Source organism: Macaca fascicularis, chromosome 15 (genome assembly GCF_037993035.2).
Source record: "Macaca fascicularis isolate 582-1 chromosome 15, T2T-MFA8v1.1".
Classification (NCBI taxonomy): Eukaryota; Metazoa; Chordata; class Mammalia; order Primates; family Cercopithecidae; genus Macaca; species Macaca fascicularis.
Genome location: NC_088389.1, coordinates 60,543,273 through 60,566,493, shown reverse-complemented (window position 1 = coordinate 60,566,493; position 23,221 = coordinate 60,543,273). Strand labels below are relative to the sequence as shown.

Sequence of the window (23,221 nt, the reverse complement as noted above, 5' to 3'; positions counted from 1 at the left end):
TGTCTATTTATTCTGACTGAAACTTCCAGTACAATGTTGAATAGCAGCAGTAAAAGTGGGCACCCTTGTCTTGTTCCTGATCTTAGGGGCTCATTTCCTTACTTCTATCAGGTCCCAGGTCACAGGCTGTCATCTCAGTGGGCGTCCTCTGACTAGCCTTCCCCAAACAGCAGTGCCCACCCCACCCACATCCCACCCTGTCATCTTCTAGGCCCTTGTCCTGCTTTGTATTCCTCCATAATGCTTAATACCATTCCATATCTTTATAAGTTTATTATCTGTCTCCTTTCACTACATCAGAAGCTCTTGAGGATTTTACTCACTGCTGTCCCCTAGCCCCCAGGAAGGTGCCTGGCACATAAGAAGCACTCAGTAAATGTTGTTGAATAAATAAATACACATATGCAATTTCACATAAATGGAATTAAATTGTTCGTGCTACTTTGTAAGTTTGCCTTTTTCAAACAACATTTGTCCTAGGCATTCTCCTTCTTAGTAAGTAGCAATCGCCGTCATCCTTTATACTAACTGCCGGAAGTTCATTGTATGGATGCACTATAATTTCTTCGCCAATTCCTGTGGGTGGGCATGACAGTGACCATCCTCATACGTACCTCTTTACTTCCCTCATTCCGTTATGAATCTGACACTTTAAAAATACGATAATGAGGCAAGGATGCATTTTTTTCTCCCTTTCATTATTTTATTCATTTGTTTAGAAATGTTTATATATTTTTGTCTCATTTCCCCAAGGTCTCAGAACCTTTGGTTAGGGTATCCCAGACCCTGGCATTCTATTAAATTTTTCTGTGATTTTTTTTTCCTACTTACAGATTGTTTGGTCATGACCAATGCTTTTGATAGAGGGTAGTCGGCTTGGACCAAGTTATAAAATCATTCTTGTCAAGTGTGAGGCGTGCTGTGTTGGAGATCTCTGATTCCTGTTCTTTGGGGAAGTTGGTCCCCAGAGGGAGAAACCTGAAGGGACTTTCAGCATGGAGGGACCCACAGGGCTCTGGTCCACGCAGGGCCATCGCCAGAGGCTGCTCCGCTGCAGCCACTCCCGTAACAGGTCCTCTGTGTATTTTCAGGAAAGGTCTGGGTTCCTAAGCAGAAGCCAATGGATCCTGTGCTGGAAAGTGTGACGCTGGAACCGGAGCTGGAGGAAGCCTTGGCAAATGCTTCGGATGCAGAACTCTGTGACATTGCAGGTAAGAGGCGTTCCAGGAGCTTTCCACATCCTCCAGAAGGACTTGAGCCACATCTGCAGGGAGCCTTGTAGGGCTCATTTCAGCATGAACACCTTCTCTATTTTTAAGAACTAGAGGAGACCGAGAGTGTTAAAGAAAAAATCCATTCTCAAAAACCGAAACAAGGAAAACAGAGATAAAACCACACAAACCCACCACACCAGGGAGCCATCTGTTGTTGCCATGAGACCCCATGCCAGAGGGATGTGGATGTATCTCAGGGAGAGCCCACAGACGCCCCTTCCCAGCCATTTGCATTGAATCCTGCCCAAGCCACTTGGGAAGAGAGGATAGAGGGAAAACAGACAGAGGGCCTCTGGTGTCGTTGGCTTGGGAGGCTCACTAAGGGCTCGATTTTTACAACTTTGCACTTTGCCTGCAGTCGGCTCAGCGAGCTGGGCTTTGAGGGGTCACCCTTGTATATCACATATTTGCCCCACGCCCTCCATCTTCATATGTGTTTCCATACGATCTTCACAAACTACCCCCAAAACTCCAGAAGGTGGCCTGATATTCAGAGCCCTTTGCCCCCTTCCCCACCTCCCCCGACTTCTCTGCTGCTCCTGTCTACCCACTGCCGGTGGTGTTCCATCCCCAGGAGGGTCAGGCTCTGGCCACATCCGGCACCCTGTACGCTCCCTCCCCACCTACTGTGCTCCCTGACACAGGGAGTGGGTGGGTTTTTATTCTGCAAGCTTGGAGGCTGCTAATCATAGCCCAGGTGATGGCAGGAGGGTGGGCGGGGTGAAGAAAGGCTCGAGGCAGGTGGGCAGGGGAGAGGGTAGAAGGGGATGCCTGTGACTGATTGGCTGTGAGAGCGAGGTAGAAGAGTCGAGCAGGGTAACTTCAGACACTAAGTGGTGTCGGTGCCATTAGCGACAGACGGCAAGGGAGGAGCAGGAAGAGCGGAGATACAGAGTTCAGTTTACAACCTGTGGCACTTGAGGCACCTGTGGGCCACCCAAGTGGGGTCAGTTGTATCGGAAGGTCTGGAGTGCTACAGGGGGTTCCCATTCAGGACAGAGATTTGGGCATCATTAGTGTTGTCAAGCTCCAGGAAGAATACATGGCCCTCGTAGAAGCCTTTGGCAGTGGGGGGGGTGGGGGTGGGGGGCCAAGTCATAGAAATGGGGCAAAGCTAGAATGTGGATCAGTTAGCCACAACTTAGCTGAGAACCAAAGGCCAAATCAAGATGGGCAGAATCGGATGCAGGAGCCACAGAGACAGAGTGAGGGTTCGGGGCTGACCAGGAGACTCAGAGGCATGTGAGACCAGAGGCCACGGCGGAGGTGGGAGGGCACCAGCACCAGGGACTTGGCCGGCCACAGCTGCCTTCTGCGACTTGTGAGTGGTGTTGTGCATGACCTTGGTGACATGCGTGCAGGGGTGGGGGAGCCACTGGAGGATGTGCAGGGGCAGTGAGAAGACTCAACTACACACAAGGGGCACTCTGGGTGGTGACAGGTGAAGCCAGGTCTGAGGGACCTGAGGAGTGAATGCGGACAGCCAGTGTGTAGACCCCAAGTCCAGACAGCCCTTTCCTCAGGAGACAGGGAATTTAAAGGACAAAGGGCAATGGCTTGAAGGGTGTTGGGACTGAGAGAGAATGGTTTTCCTTTTCACTATGAAGTACAGAAGCAGTGAGTGCTTCACCCAGATGGGAAGGTAGCACTTAACTCTGGAATCTAGTTTGCTAGGGTAGGGATTTATTCTATCAGAAGCCACACGAGTCACAGTAGATCCTTCATTGAGCCCATATATTATGTATCACACTTCAACCAAACCATCTCCCCGAAGGGGGTCCCTTGAGTTCGGGTTAATCTGTGAGGCAGGGAGGTGGCTGATGCCTTGGTGCGGCATCTCCACTTCGACTGGGGCTGTTTTTACCCTGGACTTTCTCCTCTGATCACCCTCCATGACGTCACTCCCCTCATTAGGCGGCCCAAAGGGATTATCAAATGACTGCTGTCACAACTGCCGGCTCCTGCGGTTCCTGTGCCAAATCAGAGCTGCAACCGTGTGCTACGTTTCTGTGTTGCTTTCTTGAAACTATTTCTCTTTATTTTTGTTGGCATGGCTATTTGTTGTTATCTGTAATGATACAATACCCTGCCAATGTCTGGGAAGGAGAGGGGAGCTGTAAGTCTACACCAGTATTAACTGGCTAACCTTGGATGCCTGTCATTTGATGTTGGACATTTGAAAGGTGGCAGCATCTCTGGGGAAGGAGGGACTGAATATTTCTGACCACCTACCATGTCCCAGGTTCTATGTGAGTTGCTCTCAAGACCTTGTTGCATTTATTGACCAAAACAATCCTATGAAGGAAATTTTATTACTGTCCCCATTTTACAGATGGAGAAAGTAGGCAAGGTGTGGTTAAATGCCTTGCCCAAAGGATTTAAACCCAGGCAACTTCATTCTAGGGACTATGTGCAGCAGCATCACCCAGTGTAACCTGAGCGAAGCCCTTCAGGGTAGGGGAGGACACAGAGCACAGAGGGTAGGCAACAGAGGGTGATGGGCAAGGCTGGAGAAGTTGGCTGGGGACCGGGGGGGTCACATTAGGAAAGGCTATGGATGCCACTCCAAGGAGATGAAACTTGGACTAGGGGCATGAGGGAAAGCTAGATGGGAGCAGGGGTTTGAGTGGAGAGGAGGGTTGTTCTGCAGGATGGGCGAATGGAGGAGGCAGGGCCTGGATGAGGCTGAGGCCTGGGCGGAGCTGTGGGATTGCATCTGAGATGCAGCTTCACCAAGAGCCCAGCTGTTCCTAGTGCTGGCTCAGAGGCTGAGCAGCTGAGATGGTTCCAGGCTTTCTGGCCTGAGGCAACAGAAAACAGGCTGGGTGGCTGATGAGGAGTGCTCTGCCGAGAGCTGACTTCAGAAACTCCGCATGAGATGAAGGCTGGACTTCGAACATGGTGTTGGAGGTGCTGGGCGGAGCAGGCCCACCAGAGAGTGGTGGGTGGTTGGAGCCTTTTTCATGGGGCATCCAGGTCACCTGTAGTCGGTATGGCCTGTCTCCCAGGTGGAACATTTCCATCAGCTCAGCTCTGGCTTGCTGACTCACACACGCAGTCAGCGCCATCCATCGTCTCTGGACTAGGCCCTGGCAAAAGAATGGTAAGAAAACAGCCCAATTTCCACCCTCACAGAGTCTATGTTAAACAAACACCAGGTAAGTATGAAATGACAAATGAGAATGAGCGTCTGAACAGAATCAGTACAGTGTGTGAGGCAGGCACTTGGGGTAGGGCTGGGGGAGACCAGGGAAAGGCTATGGAGAAGAGCTTAGGAGCAGAAGAGTAGTAGTGAGAAAGTGCGGAGAAGGTCCAGGGCTGGAGAGTGGCAGGAGCAGCGGTTCTGGGCTGGGGAGGGCAGGCCCCTCTGAACCATGTGCTCTGCAAGAGTGGCGTGGCAAGCTTGCTATCTGGTGATGGTAGGAGCCTGGAGGGCACGCTCAGGTGTGCCCTCCTAACTCACGTTTGACACAGGTGAGGTGCATCACTCATGCATTCACCTAACTGCTCATTAAGCCAGTGCACATTATTGAACTCCTACTGTATACTACGATGAACCAGAGCCAGTCCTTACCTTTGGGAGGCCCAGGAGGTGATGAGGAGGACAGAAGAGAAACATGTATTTTTTTTTTAACCTTAAAATCTTTTATCACTTAAACATGTAGATTTCAACATTAAAAGTGTCCCTGCTGGGTGGCAAGCAGAGTGCACAGGTTCCTGGCAGGGCTAAGTTCTTGGCACATAGCCTTGGGTTGTAGGTCAGAGGCTGCTGGGAGTCAGCAAGCACTTAAAATTCCCAGTTCCTCCTCTGCGCACTCAGGGAGGTGATGCTGGCTGGCCTTTAGGGACCCTTCAGATGGGACAGGACCCAGGAAGGAAGTGGGGTAGGGAGACTTATCCTTTAGATAGGACAGCCTCGGGCCATTCACCCCCAAGGGCAGTTGGCAACCTGGGGGTCTTGCGGCTATCAGAGGCAGGCTTAGCCAGACCACGCCCTGGCTTCTGGCTACTTCCGTGTGCTTAGGCACCTGTCCTGCTGCCCTACCAGTGGCAGGGTGTATCTTATCCAGGAGCAGTTCAACTGCATCCAAGTCCTGGACTGGAGCCAGTTTCTCCCACCTGTCCCTGGGATGCAGGAGAACATCTTCCAGCCATCTGCCCAGAGCCAGCCCGAGCAGCTGGCAGCTGGAGGAGCCGGGGACGTGTGCTGTTATCTCCCTGCGTCCTGAGTGGAATTACCAAATGAGTGAACTCTGCCAAGGCAGGGAGAGGAAACAGAACTCAATGTTCTTTTTCAGAGTTCAAAAATAGTCCTTTTTGAGTTTTGAGGAAGATCTAGACTTAAAAAAAAAAAAAAAATCAAGTTCCCCAGTGCTAAATTCAGCCTTGCCAGTATCTACAAAGAATGAAGCAACACGCACTGTTGATGTGCCGTTTTCTCCCGTCACTCATTCCTGGCGATGTGGAGTGTGGCACAAAACCAAGTGAGAGGGAAAGTCGCGATTTTGTGCCTAGGGCTGACAGAAGGTAATACTAGCCCCAGGCATTCTGCCCATCAATGGAAATCTAGCTGGGCCCTTCCCTTCCTTCTTTCCTTCCTTCCTCTTTCCCTCCTTTCTTCTTTTCATCCTTCCTTTCTGGAATTCTAATTTCCTCTGAGCTGCAAAATTGTTTTATTTCTTCTTAGCCCTGCTGTTAACATACATAACCTCCTAGAATGAATATATGTTATCTGTCCTTAAGACGCCAAAGTCAAGGGGAAGTTTTAGAACCTTAGAACTGCTAGTGACCTAGTGAATGAGAATACAAACTTAAAAGCCACGAGAGTCCTTGCTGTATGGTTTTGGCAAAACATTTCCCTCTTGAGTTTGCTGGAAAAGTTGGGGATGGGGGGTCTACGTCAGCTACCCTGGATGCTGGTTGTTTGTGTGTGTGTGTGTGTGTGTGTTTGTTTTTAGACAGAGTCTCACTTTGTTGCCTAGGCTAGAGTGCAGTGGCGCGATCTCGGCTCACTGCAACCTCCGCCTCCCAGGTTCAAGCAATTCTCCTGCCTCAGCCTCCCAAGTAGCTGGGATTACAGGTGTGCGCCACCACGCCCTGCTAATTTTTGTATTTTTAGTAGAGACAGGGTTTTACCATGTTGGTCAGGCTGGTCTCGAACTCCTGGCCTCAAGAGATCCACCCACCTCGGCCTCCCAAAGTGCTGGGATTACAGGCTTGAGCCACCGTGCCCAGCCCCTGGATACTTACTGTAAAAGCCAAACAGGATAAAAACATAATAAATTGTTGTGTCGCTAAGTCCTATGGGTAGGTAAGAGATCAGTTCAAACACTCCACTTTACAAGTGAGAAAACTGAGCCTCCCCGCCCCCAAAAAGGAAGTGACTACAGGGTTACCCAGAAAATTCATACCAAGGCTCAGACTGAAACACAGGTCTCCTTCCTCTTGGTCTCCTGGCAGTCTCTTATAACTTCGCCACCTCCATCCCTCTTTCTAGACCATCACAGGAAGCTGGCATCTGTGTGCCAAAGGCACTTTCTATTTTCCACCTCTCTCCACTTTAAGCCACACCAGCCAGCCATATGAGGCTACATCTTTTATATGATCCCCCAAAACCTGTACGAGCTGTGTTTCCAAGCCTGAAACCCCAGCACATCCCAGAACCCCCTTGAGCTGCTCTGTGGGAGCTGGAGAGCCTGCCCCAGAATGGGCCTCCTTCGTGGTGATCTGACTCACCTGCTGCTGACTCGGGCCTCAGCTCCTGTTGCCCACGTAGATGCAGCTTAAATTAAAACCTCGAGAGCTTGAAAAAATGCAGATGCCTCTCTCCCCACCAGTTCTCTTAGTGATGAACAAGCAAGTCTAATTTTAGCAGAGAAGAATCTTAGAATGTGAGAAACAGAAGGGACTTTGAGATCATCTCATCTTGTGGTTTTTGACTGTCACTCAGCAACAAAATCACCTGAGGAGATTTGACCAAAAAAAAAAAAAAAAAAATTGGCCAGGCATGGTGGCTCATGCCTGTATTCCCAGCACTTTGGGAGTCCAAGGCAAGTGGATTACTTGAGGTCAGGAGTTCAAGACCAACCTGGGCAACATGGTGAAACCCCATCTCTACTAAAAATACAAAAATTAGCTGGACATGGTGGCACGTGTCTGTAATCCCAGCTACTTCGGAGGATGAGGCAGGAGAATTGCTTGAGCCCAGGAGGTGGAGGTTGCAGTGAGCCAAGATCGCGCCACTGCACTCCAGCCTGTGCCACAGAGCGAGACTCTGTCCAAAAAAAAAAAAAAAAAAAATCCAGAGGTTCCTATTGGTTGGTCCAGAATGGAGAGAGGCACTGATACGGTCTTAAAGCTCCCTGTGTGATCCATGTGTGCAGCCTTGACAGAGAGCCACTGGTCTTGTCTCAACCTCTCATTGGAAAGAGGAGGTTAAAGCCTAGAGAGGGGAGGGGAATTGCCCAAGGTCACACTGACGTCAGGGGCATGGTCAGGGCTGGAACTTGTGTCTCCTGACTCTTCATTAAGGGCTCCCATGTTGTCTCTCTAACAGGAAACCATATCTAATCAAATGACTTGGGTATTTTTTAAAAATCATCACCAAATATTTGCCAAATACCATATTCAGGGAGAGGTGGAAGAGGGAATATCCTTGTCTGACCTCCAGAAGCCTACAGTCTAGTAGCAGAAGCACAGGTGTATCTAGTTATGTCTAATACCAGATAGATTCTGATGCATACACCAGGTGCTGTGGGAGGACTACAGAGGGAGAGGGGGAATCCAGGAAGACTCCCTGGAGGAGGAAGAGTTACTCCCAGTCTTGAAGGATAGGGAGGTAGAGTTGTTAGATAAAATACAGGATGTTCAACTGAATTCAAATTTCAGAGAACAATGAATATGTCCCAATATTGAATGGGGCATACTTAGCTAAAAAAAATTTGTTGTTGGCCAGGTGAGGTGGCTCACGCCTGCAATTCCAGCACTTTGGGAGGCCAAGGTGGGTGGATCAAGAAGTCAGGAGTTCAAGACCAACCTGGCCAAGATGGTGAAACCCCGTCTCTACTAAAAATACAAAAATTAGCTGGGCGCGGTGGCACACTCCTGTAATCCCAGCTACTCAGGAGGCTGAGGCAGAGAATTCCTTAAACCCAGGAGGCAGAGTTTTTAGTGAGCCAAGATCGTGCCACTGCACTCCAGCCTGGGTGACAGAGTGAGACTCCATCTCAAAAAAAAAATAAAAAATAAAAAAATTGTTGTTTATCTAAAATTCCAAGTCAAGTGGGTGCAGAGAATCACCAGCAGAAGGGAGAGCACTAGCAAAAGCAGGAGCAGCTATGAGCAGGGACTGTTTGTGTAGCTGGAGCGGAGAAGCTGTTGAGAGGGGGAGTGCAACAACACTGTTGAGGTGGGACCGGCCCAGGGAGGGCCTGTGAAGCCAGGCTCTGGGTTTGGACTTGGCTCTACAAGTCACCGTTCTCCCATCTGGACAGCTGCAACAGCCTCACGGCTCTGCAGCCACGTCCATCTCTGCCCTCTGTAGTGAGTTCTCAACACAATAGTCAGAACTCAGGTCAGACCATCCCACTTCCTGCTCAAGCCTTCGATGGCTTCTCAGGCTGTTCCTAGGAAAAGACAGCCGAACTCCTTACTCAGCCTAGAAGGCCCTGTAGAACCTGACCTTGCCTCGGTGAATCAAATCTACTCCAGAGGGTTATTGGGCAGATCAAGGAGGGGAGAGTCAGGCAATGGTTCTCAACCTTGGCTGCTCATTGGAACCATCCAGGGAGCTTTAAAAATGCAGGTGCCTGAGCTCCACCCCCAGATATTTCAGGTTAATTGGTCTGGGGTGGGACTGGGCATCAGGAATTTCAACAGATCCCCAAGTGATTCCAATGTGCAACCAAATTGGGAATGATGGGTACAAAGTGTCTTCCCTGGCACCAAGTATGTGCTTAGTGAGAGCGGTGGCGTTGCCATGCTTGTGATTATTACCGCCGCATATCGAGCTTCCATCCTGTTTCCCCCAGCAGTGATTGTCACAGCTGTGTCATCACTGGTGTCCTGGCCTTGGCCTCTTCCTACTCTCCACCTGCCAATGTGCAGCACAGAACAGCTGGAAAAGTCTTTCTGGAGATGCCAACCTGACCTTCTTCCCTCACTGGCCTGCCACTCTCTGAACTCTCTGAAGTCTTTACCATCTGCATTCCTCTGCCCAGAATGGTCTATAGCCCTTCTCTTAACTTGACCAACACTTACTCCTCCTTCCCATCCCAAGTTCCTCTTTTATGCTGTCTTAGGACTGAACTTTTCCTCTGCCACACTCGCCATACCCTGCACTGGTTTTTCACTGTGCGGAAACTCGCTTGGCTCCTCTCTCCCCCAGCATACTTTCAGCTCCATGAGCGGAGACCCAGTCTTTCTTATTCTCCACTGTCCCCACCAGAGCCTGGCACACAATGCTGGGGTGGGCCTTGTTACATGTTGAAAAAATGAATGGATGAAAGAATGGCTGAGCATGAGAGCAATGAGGTCAGGTTGGCATTTCCAGAAAGATCTTTCCAACTGCTCTGTGCTGCATGCTGGGAGGTAGAGGATAGGAAAAGGCCAAGACCAGGACACCGGTGTTGACACAGCTGTGACAATACAGCCAGGGAATGATCAGGCCTCCACTAGGACGGAGATGATGGGATGGGAGGGAGACGGATCTCAAAGACACTGGGACAGTCAAATGGGCTTGTGAGGAGAAGGTGCCACATTCCCTGAGGTTTTACCGTGAGGGACAGGCAAGATGACAAGATGGAAAGAGAGCCTTCTACAGAAAGAGGCTGTCGCTGGAAAGAGCCATTCTGGTTTGGCCACGTTGAGCTGGATGTGCCAGCAGGACATCAGGGAATCAGAGGCCAGGGGCAGAGCAGCCTGGGCTGGGGCTGGGGATTTCAGAGTCACATCAATAGAGGGGAGAGTAAAAGTAAAATAAAATGTTGAAGTTTTTGTGCAAGTGTTTCTTGCCACCTCTGTGAGCCAGAGTTCCCGGGGTTTGGGTGTGTGTCCCTAGGAGGCTCTTCTGTCTGCAGAGGCACATCACGAGCCCTTCCCTTGTCCCTGCAGCGATCCTGGGCATGCACACGCTCATGAGCAACCAGCAGTACTACCAGGCCCTGAGCAGCAGCTCCATCATGAACAAGGAGGGGCTCAACAGTGAGTATGCGCCCACCCCCAGGAGGGACCTCATGCTTCTTGCTTCCTTCACTCACTGATGTTCTCTGGCTCGTTGCAGAAGTTTTAACATGTTATGTAGCCAAATCTGTTCATCCTTTCCTTGGAGTCTCCCGGGATTTGTGTCTTGTTTACAAAGGCCTTCTCTATCCCAATATTATAGAAATGTTCTCCTATATTTTCCTCTAAAAGTTTTAGAGATTTACTTTTTATATTCAACTTTTTCTTTTTTTAGACAGGGTCTTGCTCTGTCAGCCAGGCTGGAGTGCAGTGGCACAATCTTGGCTCACTGCAGCCTGGATCTCCTGGGCTTAAGCGATCTTCCCACCTCTGCCTCCTGAGTAGCTGAGGCTACAGGCGTATGCCAGCATGCCTGGCTAATTTTGTTTATTTTGTATGGAGATGAGGTCACACCGTTGCCCAGGCTGGTCTCGAACTCCTGGACTCAAGCGATCCTCCTGCCTCAGCCTCCCAAAGTGCTGGGATTACAGGCATGAGCCACCACACCTGGCCTTATATTCAACTTCTTAATCTACCTGGAGTTCATGTTTGTGTGTGCTGTGGGATGAGATCAAACTTTCAGTTTTTTGAATTGATATCCAGTGGACCCAACACCATTCCTTGCAAGATTTATCCTTTCACCATTTGTTTGGGCCCCAGCCCTTATCATCCACATGAGTCTGTTTCTAAGTGCCTCCTCTGTTTCATGAGCCCTTTTGTCCTTTCCTGTGCCAATATGCCAATATTGCATTGCCTTAATTACTCCACTGCATTGTTCCAAAGCTGGCATTTTGGCCCCAAACAGAAATGAGGCTGCCAAAATATAATTATTCCTCCCTCTGGAAGATTGATGCATTTCTTTCCCATCCGGGCTTCCTCTTAGCCTCCCAGGAGCCCACTGAGGTCATGAGCCCCAGTAAAATGACTAGCCCTGCTTTACAGATGAAGACCCAAGGTTCAGAGAGTGTCAGTAATTCACCCAGTTCTTGCAGGACGTCAAAAGCAGAGTCCAAGCAGAACCCCAGCCTCCCGGCTCCCTTGTGGGGCTTCTTCTGAGTGGTGCCCCCTACCCCCACCCAGTCCTTGCGATGTGCAGCCTTCATGTGCCCTAAGTCTGCACACGCTCCTTTCCAGAGTATCTCTGTGTTGGCAGAAAGTGAGCCCCTTGTTTCTGTGAGCCACCTCCCTTTTATCGGTCACTCTAGGCGTGATTAAACCCACACAATACAAGCCTGTGCCCGACGAAGAACCAAATTCAACAGACGTAGAGGAAACACTGGAACGGATAAAGAACAACGACCCAAAACTTGAAGAAGTTAACCTCAATAATATCCGGGTAAGGTCCATTTATTTCACTTTACCTGCATGTGGGTGGGGGAGGGAGGACCAAATGCAAGTGGTCCAGGGTTGGCTGTGCAGAGTAAACAGGGTCCTGTTTGGACTCCAGGTGCTTCTGCATCAGGAACAGGGACAAAACCTTTGCAAATGGGAGGCTTTAAGAGAGGTGGGCAGTGTAAACAAGTGCATCTGGCAGTCCTGGTTTCTTTCTGAGGATGATACCAGGCCCAGATGTTTAGCATGGGCCAACCCAGCTTCAATCTGGAAACCTGCCACGTTATTCAAAACACTGAGAGATTCTCCGAGATAAAATCATGAGTCAGACACACACTGCTGCACGGGATCTCAAGGCTGGAAAAGTCCAGTGCCCACTAGGCTCGGGGGTAACACAGGCCCTGGGCAGGTCCTTCCCCTGTACCATTGCTGCTGCTGTATCACATTCATATTCAGCCTCGTTTTACAGCCACAGAAGGGAGCTGTTGGCCAAAATGTGTAAAGCAATATCCCAAGCTGTCTGCCCTTTTCTCTGTGGACATTTCCTTATGTGATCCCAGGGTAGGGGAGGGACAGGTAGGCAGGCAGTCCCACCCTGAACAGGCCGCCGCAGGAAGAATTCAGAGACAAATGCAGCTGCCCACCCACCTGCTCTGCCCGGAGAACAGCGGATTAGTTCTGGGAGGGGGTGAGGGTAAGGCTAGAAGCCAGCCTCCCTTGCGCCTGTTCCATTTCTTTCCTTCTCCACTTTCTTTTAAGCAGCTGCCAGCCCCACAGCACCATCAGATTGGAAACCTACGCCCTAGTGTTCACCCCCACCTGGCCTCCCCATGCTCTGCTCCCACGGGAGCTAAAGTGACGCTCTGAAATGAGATTGGTAAAAACACAGCCATGTTTGCTTTCCTGTGCCCAGTAGGAGACATTGGCCCAATTGAGAATGCTGCATGCTGGCAGCAAATGCTGCCTCAGGGCCGCATGAGGGATGGAATCTCCCTGTGAGGCCCCAGCCTCTTCTAGGCCTCAGTTTCCCCTCTGCACTGTGAGCCTGTTTAACCAGATCAGTGGTTTTCACCGGAGAAGATTAAAAAATACATACCAACGCCCAGGCCTGACCCTAGAGATTCTGATTCTGTTGTTCTGGGCCGGCCCAAGCATCACCATTTTGTAAAAGTTCCCCAGGAGTCTCTGATGTGCAGCCGGAGCAGAGACCCCCCTGGGGTAGACGTCTCTTAAAGAGCATCATATGCAACTCCCTTACCTGTTTTCCAGAAACAGGGCTAGAGAGGGGAAGAGGCTTTCACAGAGACACACAGCAAGTCAGAAACATGGCCGATCACTGCAACCAAAGCCAGGTTCCAGCCCCTCCCCACACCTGCAGTCCTAGCTCTTTGCACAATACTACATACCTTAATTTTTGCCTCTTCTCTGGCCCCCAAGTGCACAAAGAAAGAGGTTACAGGTCTTATCTGAAAATTTCAGGGAGGATTTTCTAAATCTGTTTACTAGAAAGTTCTCCCCAAATCTCAGTCATCTGGGACAAAGCCTGAACCTTTTGCCCACTCAGCTTTTTGGCCAGAGACTTGCCAGGAATCAGCGAGGATCCAGGCTTATCCACCTGCCTCAGCCTGTCCCAGGTGAGGCTTCTGATCACTCTCTCTGTTGTCTTTCTTTGTGCAGAATATCCCCATCCCCACCCTCAAGGCATATGCAGAAGCCCTGAAAGAAAACTCATATGTGAAGAAGTTCAGCATCGTGGGGACGCGGAGTAATGACCCTGTGGCATATGTATGTACCTTTATGTTCTGTTGCATTGTGGATAGGGGGCCTTGAAACAGAAGGGTTGAAATATGTGGTCTCAGGACTGGTTGTATCCCACTAACAAAGAGCTCTATGTGGTACAGTGGAAGGCACTGGACCAGGAGCCATGAGGGGGTGTAGAGGGAACGGCTATCACCTGGCACCACCTACACGTCATCCTGGCCAATCCTCACAACCACCTCTGGTCTCAGATGTGCAGGTCTCCCCACTTTGCACTTAAAGAATCTAGGGTTGAAAGAGGTCAGGCAACTTGTTTTGTCCAGTCACACAGCAAGTGAGGGGTGGACCTGCAATTCCAGTGCAGTCACGTGACCCCTACATCTGTCTCTGTCTTCACTCGGCATATCATATTAGAAAAAGGGCCTGCCCTTCCCTGTTCCTCAGTTTCTCCATCTCTAAAAATCAATGGTTTTGGCTGGGTGCGGTGGCTCACACCTGTAATTCCAGAACTTTGGGAGGTCGAGATGGGTGGATCACTTGAGGTCAGAAGTTTGAGACCAGCTTGGCCAATATGGTGAAACCCTGTCTCTACTAAAAGTATAAAAATTAGCTGGGTGTGGTGGTGCACGCCTGTAATCCCAGCTACTCAGGAAGCTGAGGCAGGGGAAGCACTTGAGCCCAGGAGGCAGAGGTTATAGTGAGCCGAGATTGCATCACTGTACTCCAGCTTGGGTGACAGAGCGAGGCTCCATCGCAAAAATAAATAAATAAATAAATAAATAAATAAATAAATAAATAAATAAATAAAAATTAAAAAAAATAAAAACGATGGTTTCATCAGCAGGTCCCAATGATCAATTTTATTTTACCAAGTCTCAAAATATATTTCTGATCAAACTAAATTGTACTTACTCTGAAGTAGCCATCAACTCTTCTTTTTAAACATCCAGCACGTATGTATTAAGAGTCTCTCTGTGCCCAACACTGAATTAGGTTCTTGGAATGCAATTGTGACTGAACAGTCTCAGCGTCCACTTTTATAAAGATTCTGGTCCATTTGGCCAAGCAGACAACTAAAGGATAACAGTACAGTGTGATTACTGCAAAGCTAGATTCCTGCAAGAAGGGCAGAAACTAGTTTATCAAGGCTAGTAATTAACTACTCTGTAGCAATCAATTTTTTTCTGATTCTTAAAATAGGTAGGACAGCGTTCTTTCATATTTTTGAAATAATAGAAATAGCTCACAGTCTCTCATTGCTGTCAGTGGGGAACCTCTGGACTGATGACCTCTGACCTCAGATCTCCATGGTTCCTTGCCCATAGGAACACAGCTGGCAAAGCCACATGCCCTGTATGCTACTATGTCATGGATCAGAAACCAAGCACGTCCACACTGGCCCTCAGCTCAGGTCCATAAATGCTTTTTGGGCATGGACTCTGCCAGACCAACAGCTGATATCAGCCCGTGCATACCAGTATGCCCATGTCGAACACTCAGATGCTTCTGGGCCAGTTGGTAAATCAGGCTGCCAGAGCTCTGTCAGTGCCCCCACTGCCTGCCTTAGCTTTTCTCCTGGGCCCCAGTTTCTCCACTGGGACCCAGCATACAAGGAGTTAACACCTGGCAAGACAGGGCCTCCAGGACCTGCTCAGCCACCGGCATGTCCAGTTGGATCAGCCTGACGGATTGCCTACTGGTTGTTATTTTGGTTTTTTTTTGTTTTTTAATTAGATTTGATTAAGCCAGGCCAGGCCTTTCCTGGGAGCAGGAGGGTTCTGGTGGAGGATACAGAGAGGACTCTGGCTGGGTCCTTTCCCTCAGGAGGGCCAGCCAAGTCAGAGACACCATCACAGAGAAAGCTGACATGCCATCCCAGGGGCACACTGAAGTGAAGGGCACTGAGGAGGGGGTGATGATTTCAAAACAGAGGGCTTCTGGGAGCTAGCCTCTCGGCAGGTCTCAGCAAGGCCGGGGCAATGCGGTAGGCATTCCTGGCTTGGAGCGTCCTTTCAGGCAGCAGGGCCCACTGCTCAGTATGTCCTATCAGCTGCTGGTGTCTTTTTTCCTCCATGACACATCGTTTCCACCAACTGCTAATTACCTCATTTCCTTCAGAGGCTCTGATTGTCATCTACACCCCCTGGCTGAGTTCTTCTGAAACGTGCTAGGGGCCACCTAAGCTCCTCTTCTCCAGTTTGCCCTGGTCACTTGCCCAGTGGGTGGTTTCCCAGGCTTCCCTCTTCTGCTCTGTAGTGCTCAGATGAAGAAAACCACGTCTCCAAGGAATTTCCACAGGGCAATAAAGAGACAAGTGGGGAGTATGTACGGGAGGTCGAGACTCCACTGGTCACTCAATGAACAATGCCTGAGGGCCTACTATGTGCTGGGTACTGTGGGCAACATGGGATAGATAGGATGCCTTTTCAGCCCACCAGGAGCATATAGTCTAATGGCAGAGACAACGCTGGTATGAAAACAACTCCGAACGGAGGAATCCAAGGTCCATAATGAGGGAAGTACGGCTCCATTCTATGAGGATTCGAGAGGGTAGGCTACATCTAGCTGGGGAACGTCAGCAAGAGCTCTTGGAGCAAGGGGCATTGAGAATGGCCTGGAAAGATGGGCAGAGCTTGGACAGGGAAGCAGAAAGGGAAGGGAATTCCAGGTGGGAGGGATAGAAAGGGCAGAGACAAAGTGGGAAAGCACTGAGCGGGCGTGGGGAGCTGCGAGTAGCCCCACTGAAGAGGAGCAGTGACAGTTGACTCTGGACAGGGGAGTAGATCCAGGTCATAGAGGCTTTGGATGTGGGTTAAGCAGCATAGAATTCTCCTGTGGGGGATCGGGAGCCATGGGGGGTTGCAGGAGAGGAGAGACACTGTCAGAGTTGTGCTTGGTGAAGGACGTGGTGGGGATCACCTGTTCCCCTAGGTGTTTTAGGACCTACCCAGAGGGGCCCCCAGCCTTGCTCAGGGTGACTCATGGGTATCCTTGCTTTCTCTTGTGCTTCAAGGCCCTTGCTGAGATGCTCAAGGAGAACAAGGTGTTGAAGACACTGAACGTGGAATCCAACTTCATTTCTGGAGCTGGGATCCTGCGCCTGGTGGAAGCCCTCCCATACAACACTTCTCTGGTGGAACTGAAAATTGACAACCAGGTGAGATGGGCAAGGGTCTCCTCAGGTCTGTTACTACATGCAGCTCGCCGGCCTGCAGTTTTCCCATGCTGCTGAACGGAGCTGAGATTGCTGATGATAGAAGCTCAGAGCCCAGCTTTGAGGCACCTCCAAGGTCCCCAAAGTTCAAACCCTCTATCCTGCTCACCTTCCTTCTTCATCGCTCCCACTGTGTGCTCTTCCAGTTCTGCTTGAGTCCCTCTCATGATGGGGGACACACTCCTTACCAACATCACCACTTCCATTCTTAGGCAATGAGCACATTCTTCCTTATATCCTGTAGAAGTCAGCTCCCTGTAAGTCCTGTTTGTTGGGCTTAGTTCTGTTTTCTGCTTCACCCAGGACATCTGTTGCACAGATCTCATGAACCACTAAGCTCTCCTTCTCCAGGTTAAAATCCCCAGTTTTCTTCATTCACCCCCATTCAGTGGGGCTTTTGAGTTTCCTTACCATTCAGATTACTCTCTAAGCAAATTCCAGTTTGTCTTTATTCTTATGGAGTTACCATTTCTCTGTAACTTCTATGGGTCAGTCATTTATCTGCAGAGCCACTCTTTCAGCTCTGACTTTCTAAGAGGATGCTAATAACAATATCTTATATGTTACATGTGTTGAGGGTCTCCTGTGGGCCAGGCTCTGAGCTACACATCTGACATCCATCATCTTTGATCTTCACAACAACGCTACAGAATGTGGGTATCATCAGTCTCAGTTTTCAGAAAACAGTCCAGACAGGCCAAAGATAAGCCCCCTTTTCAGGGTCATAGGGTCAGCATTTAGGAAGCAGGATGTGAATCCAGGTCTCCTTGACTCTAAAACTCGCACTTCTTCCAGTGTAGCACGTTGCTTTTGATGTTAAAATGCTTTCTTTTTTATGAATGGGGACTCAGTTGTTTTTTTCCACTACATGAAAATTTTTGCTGAATGGTTGTATAAATGTATGCATGAGAAAAAGATTGGAATGAAATATTACAAAATTCTAAACAGTGGTTATACTTGAGTGAGACTGTCACAAGTTTTTAACTTTTTTATTGTAAAATATGGCAAACATACAGAAAACTGCATAAAACTTAAATGCATAACTTAAAGAATCATAACAGGCATGTAACCCCTGTCCAGGTCAAGAAACGAAACATTACCAATCTCCAGAAGACTTCGACTGTCCCTTCCCCAACCATAACCCTTTCAAAACCATTCACAACTTGCTCCCCACTCACTTTCATGCCTCCATTCCTTTTCCTCCTCGTGGAATGTCCTCCCCTGCCTCTACCCTCTTCTCTGCCTTCTGGGTTTAGTTGAGGCTTCTCTTTATCTTAGTGGTGTTCTAGAGACAGCTTGAACCAGCTTGCAAGAGCTGATTGTGGATATCTCTTCCCGAGACCAACGATGGCACATCAGTGCCTTGAATTGCTCATGGTAGGTGGGAGTATTTACACTATGGAAATTGGCAAATAGGCACATCATGCATCAGGGCTTTTTTTTTTTTTTTTTTCCTTTGAGATCCGGGTTATTACTATCTTCTCCCACTAGTCTGCCATAGCTCCTCCAAACCTCTGCCCAAAGAGAGTTAGATACCTCTTCCTCTGGGCTCCCCTAGCACCTTGGCTTCCCTTGAGCTTCCCAGAAGCTGGTGCTGTCTGAGGCATCTCCTTATCTCAGTGCCCAGCTCAGGACCTCGCCCTTCAAGGGTGCCTGGTAAGGAAGTTTGCCCTGGATGGTCGTGCATATTGTTCACAGCACAATGAGGCAGCAGAGAGCAAAATCCAACCCGGAATCCACTCTCCGAGCTGTGTGCCTCAGTATGGGGCTTTGTTCACCCAGAGAGGGCACTTTTTTCTAGTTTATATAAAGCAGTCACATGAGCTGGCAGCAGCCGTGTCACGTGCATTTGTTGCATCGGACTCCTTGCATCTCTCGCGTGCCGGTGGTCTTGCTGCTGCCTCGCTCATTCTCAGGCCATCCCCACCCCTACCCCTTCTGCGCCCTCCCTTAGCCATTGCTGACTCTGCACCATTGGAGGCAAGAGGGGCAGAGCAGATGGAACAAAGGCATGCAGCAGGCTTGGCAGCAGCTCTGGGCCAGGCCCTGGGATTGGCTACTCATGTGAATCCCAGCCTAGCCTGGCAGGAGGTCAGGGTCTACCCATAGTCAGCTGAAACTTAACTCCCAGGGCAGAATGTCAGCCAAAGAAGACTGGGAGCACTGGCTTCAGGTCACTGTGGTGGCAGCTGCCAGGGAGTTGCCCCTTCCCTCCACACGCTACCCCCCCAGAGTCCAAGATGGAGCCCATGCTAACCATTGCTCTTACCTTAGCGGAACACCCTGGTTCAAAAACATTCACTTCCCTGAGCCTCAGTGTCCTTGCTTGTAAAATGGGGATTATAAGAATCTCTGCTTCTAAGGAGATAACAGATGTAAACTGAAGTTGTTAACTTCTAGAATTACTGGGAAGGTGATCTAGGGGATTCACACGCTATTCTAAGAGTTAATTTCCTGAGCAGGTTATCATGAGCCAAAACCATACTGGGTACTTTGTGTCTATTATCTAATTTAATGTTCACAAAGACTCTGTAACTGGCATTACAACCCATCCCCATATCACAGATGAGGAAACTGAGTGCCAGGCAGGCTATGCAACCTGCCCAAGGCCACACAAGAAGCAAGAGGGGCAAGATTCAAACCCAGGTCTGTGTGACCCCAGAGTCCATGTATAATGCTACGGCTGTCTGGGTTCTTGAAGCAGCTGTAGTTTCATGTGACATCAGCCTGGCTTTTCTCATCTGTCCTCTGGCCTGGGGCCTGAGCACTGGTCAGCACCACCCCCATCCAATGAGCTTCTTTTCTGGTTCATCTCGACATGCTGATGAACACTGGCTGCTTGCCAGGACTGTGCTGGGCTGTGTGTGGGACTGAGGCTCCAGGTCCGCCCTCCAGAAACTTCCTCACTAGATGGGAGGAAAGATGTTTGCAGAAATGACCATCATACCAGGTGCTCCAGCAGCCAGACAGTGGGCTGTGAGGTCCATCAGAGGGAGCAGTCTCAGTCAGGAATAGGGATCAGGGAGGGTTGCTTGGAGGAGGCAGATTTTGAGATTAACCCGTAGATACTGGGTAGACCCTGACTTCCTACCCACAGGGTGAAAAGTATCTCAGGTGACATGGAGGCCATGGCATCCCAGGTGCAGAGAGGAGTGGGGAAAGCCATGGAGCCCATCCACACAGACTCACAGTACCCCCAGAGGAAAGCCAGCAAGGGGATTAGGAGTCAGAGAGCTTTGAATGGGTAGATTTAGGGAGAGTGGGCTGTGGCTGTGCTCTGGGAAGATGGTTCCAGCTGGGTGAGAGGGGACTGGGGGCAAGGAGAGGGTATCAGGGCCCAGGAGATCAGCCAGGGGCTATGGCCCCCAGGACCAGGGGGCTGTGGGGAGGTGCTCCTGCCTAACTGGAGTTGGGTCCAGCAGGGGAGGGGCTGAAGGCAGGTCTCAGAGAGGGGGCTCTGCTGACTCAGGCTCAGGAGGAGGCCACCAGTGCCCCCCCTTCAGGTGTCCCAGCCCCACTGCGGGGAGGCAGGGCAGTGTGACACTGAGGAGGTGGTAAGTGGCATCTGATTTATTGCTTTATTCGTCATTCCTGGTTAGTCACTGAGGTCCTAGGAGACGGGAGCTTTTTCCTCAGTCCTGTGCTTATAACCTGTGGCAGCAAGTCTCTGTCCTTTCTCCTTATACGGCCAGGGAAAGGGACTTGGGGAGTTCTGCCCAGGGTGACACGGTGCTGGCTGAGGACGCAGTTTGGGAACCAGGACTTTGAAGCTGTTTGTTGACTCAAAGAGTCTATCTCCAGCAATGTTCTGTTGCTGCCTGCGATTGCGCCAAGGCCACGATGAATTGGAAAAGGGCAGAGCAGGCCCCAGAGCCAGAAGGCACTGAGACAACGTCTAGCCCAGTCCTCCTTTCACAGGCAGGGAGACTGAGGATGAGAGAAGGGATGGGACTAGCCCAAGGCCACGGGCCAGGTTAGTGGCAGAGCTGGGTTGGAGCTGCAGTATCCTGGCTGCACTGATGGATGGATGGGAGAGACCCTGTGGGCCCTGAGGGAGCCTGTAGGCCCAGCCCAGGCCAAACAGGCCATCTCCACACATGGCTTCTCTGCTGCTCTCACCAAAGTCTCCAAAATCCCCACAGAGCTGCTCTTCCCCAGGACCCCCAGGGCACAGGGGGGCCCTGCTCCCCAGGCCAGACAAGGCCTGGGGTGAGCCCCACAAATGAGAATATGTATAATGTCTGGGGTAGTGGCCGCTTCCCCACTTTTTATTCCAGTATTTGACAATGAGGATGTGCTTAATATTTTGAAGAGAAGTTAAAGGAGATGGATTGTGCTGTCTTGTTTTCCCAGATTGGATGATTTGGGTCTGGCTTTTTTTACTCAATATTGTGAGTGTATCAGTTATCTGTAGCTGTGTAACAAACTATCCCCAAATACAGCAACTTAAACAGCCTCAGAGCCCTGGCATAAAACAACAATAAATATGTATTAACTCACCATTTCTGAGGGCCAGGAATCCAGGAGCAGTGTGGCCGGCTGACTTCGCCCAGAGCGTGTGATCCGAGCTGGAAGAACTGCTTCCACCATGGCTCCCTCATGGCATGGGCAGGAGACCTCAGCACCTTGCTGTGTGCACCGGCCTAGGGCTGTTGGAATGTCCTCACAATATGGCAGCTAACTTCTCCCAGAGTGAGTGAGCCAAGGCAGAGAAAGAAGAAAGCTTCAAATGCCTTTTATGACCCAGCCTCAGAAGTTACACAAAGTCATTTCCACTATATGCTATTTATTAAAACTGAGTCACAAAGCACAACCCACATTCAAGGGGAGGGAAATCAGGCACCACCTTTTGGACGGAGGAGGATCAAAGAATTTTGCAGATATTAAGTCATCATAGTAAGAATTTTGTGTCACAGGAGTTGTCCAGAAAGACCTCTGTAACTAGCAAAGCTACCCCAGGATGGAGCAGGTACCTCAGAGGGGGAGGAGTTCCAATCCTGGGGGTGTGTAAACAACTGGGAGACGGAGGGAATTTTAAAGTCAGTTAGGGTTTGGGACTCTGGAGTTGGACAACATAATTCCGAGAGCTCCTTTCTGTTGTGTTTTGAAGTATTCCCAGTTGTCCACATCATCTGGGAACTGCCAGAATTGGCCAGAATTGGCCCCATCAAATGTCCAAAGTGAGATTCTTTGGACATTTGACATCCAAAGTGAGCACATGTTCCTGGTGCTTCTGGCTAGAAAGGGGGTCTCAGAGCCACCAGCTCCAGGATACAGCCTGTAACACCTAAGGTGTTGGTTGGTCATTTTGTTCAAAAGCAAATCTGATCTGTTTCTCATCAGATGGGTAATGCTCTGACACAGTAAAGGTGTGAGGACACACAGCTGTCACACATTGCTGAAGGGCATGCCGACTTTTACATCCCTTAGGCAGAGCAGTCTCAATTTTAATTCGAAAGTGCCTATCTTTCAACCCAGCAGTTCTGATCTCCGTGGGGAGCCTGAGGAATACCCCCTCCCACCCCAGCCACTGCCGCATTGTTCGTAACAGGAAAAAACGGAAGTAACCTAAATATCCACCTACACCAGGGCATCCTGTGAAGCCAATGGAAGGAATAAGGTCATTCTCTGTGTACTGACTCGGAAAGAGCTTTGCAAAATATTAAATGAAAAAGGCAGGCTGGGCATGACAGCTCATACCTGTAATCCCAGCACTTTGGGAGGCCAAGGAGGGAGATCACTAGAGACCAGGAATTCAAGACCAGTCTGGTCAACATAGCAAGACCCCATCTCTGTTAAAAAAAAAAAAAAAAAAAAAAAAAAAGGAAATTCTCCAGGCATGGTAACACGTGCCTGTAGTCCTAGCTACTTGGGAGGCTGAGCAGGAGGATCACTTGAGCCCAGGAGTCGGAGGCTGTAGTGAGCTATGATTGCCCTGCTTTGCACTGCTGCACTCTAGCCTGGGCAACAGAGTGAGGCCCTGTCTCCAAAATAAATAAATAAATAAATAAAAATAAAATGAAAAAGGCAAGTTGCAGAACAGTAAGTATAGTATGAATTCATTTAAAGAAGAAACAAGTACCACAAAACAAAACAAACCCCTGTACATTTCTGTCTTATACTTCATGCATACAAACACAACTCATTGGCCATGGTGGTTACTTCTACGGAAGGGGGTGGGACTGGGAATAAATGGGGTGAGGGAGACTCTTTCGTTTTACTCAATCTGTGTTAGTATCACTTGAATTTTTAATAATGAGGTTATATTTATTCACAAGTGGTTTATTTACTTCTCAAGCAAATCTGAAGTGGAACAAGAGTTCTTCCCTGACCACCCTGTCCCTGGCTCTGCTGCCCAGAGACTGTTGCCAGTCCGGGCATGACCAAGCCCATGGTCTCTCCCCCTTTACATACTTCCAGGCAC

At 49.7% G+C, this 23,221-nt stretch overlaps 1 protein-coding gene and 1 long non-coding RNA gene across 5 annotated transcripts in view; one reads left to right on the top strand and one right to left on the bottom strand.

Moving 5' to 3' along the window:
* TMOD1 (tropomodulin 1) overlaps positions 1–23,221 on the top strand; it is a 92,281-nt gene that overhangs the window by 50,409 nt on the left and 18,651 nt on the right. For all 4 annotated transcript variants that reach the window (XM_045373498.3, XM_045373499.3, XM_074017029.1 and 1 more), the window contains 5 exons: positions 1,092–1,211; positions 10,386–10,475; positions 11,699–11,829; positions 13,503–13,610; positions 16,597–16,740. In XM_045373498.3, the coding sequence (XP_045229433.1) occupies positions 1,092–1,211; positions 10,386–10,475; positions 11,699–11,829; positions 13,503–13,610; positions 16,597–16,740 (593 nt within the window). The remainder of the gene's footprint in view (positions 1–1,091; positions 1,212–10,385; positions 10,476–11,698; positions 11,830–13,502; positions 13,611–16,596; positions 16,741–23,221) is intronic.
* Positions 4,169–7,138, bottom strand: LOC141408634 (uncharacterized). The gene is made up of 2 exons (XR_012424547.1): positions 7,011–7,138; positions 4,169–4,363 (listed from the first exon to the last, which is right to left on the bottom strand). It is a non-coding gene; the product is annotated as an uncharacterized lncRNA (long non-coding RNA).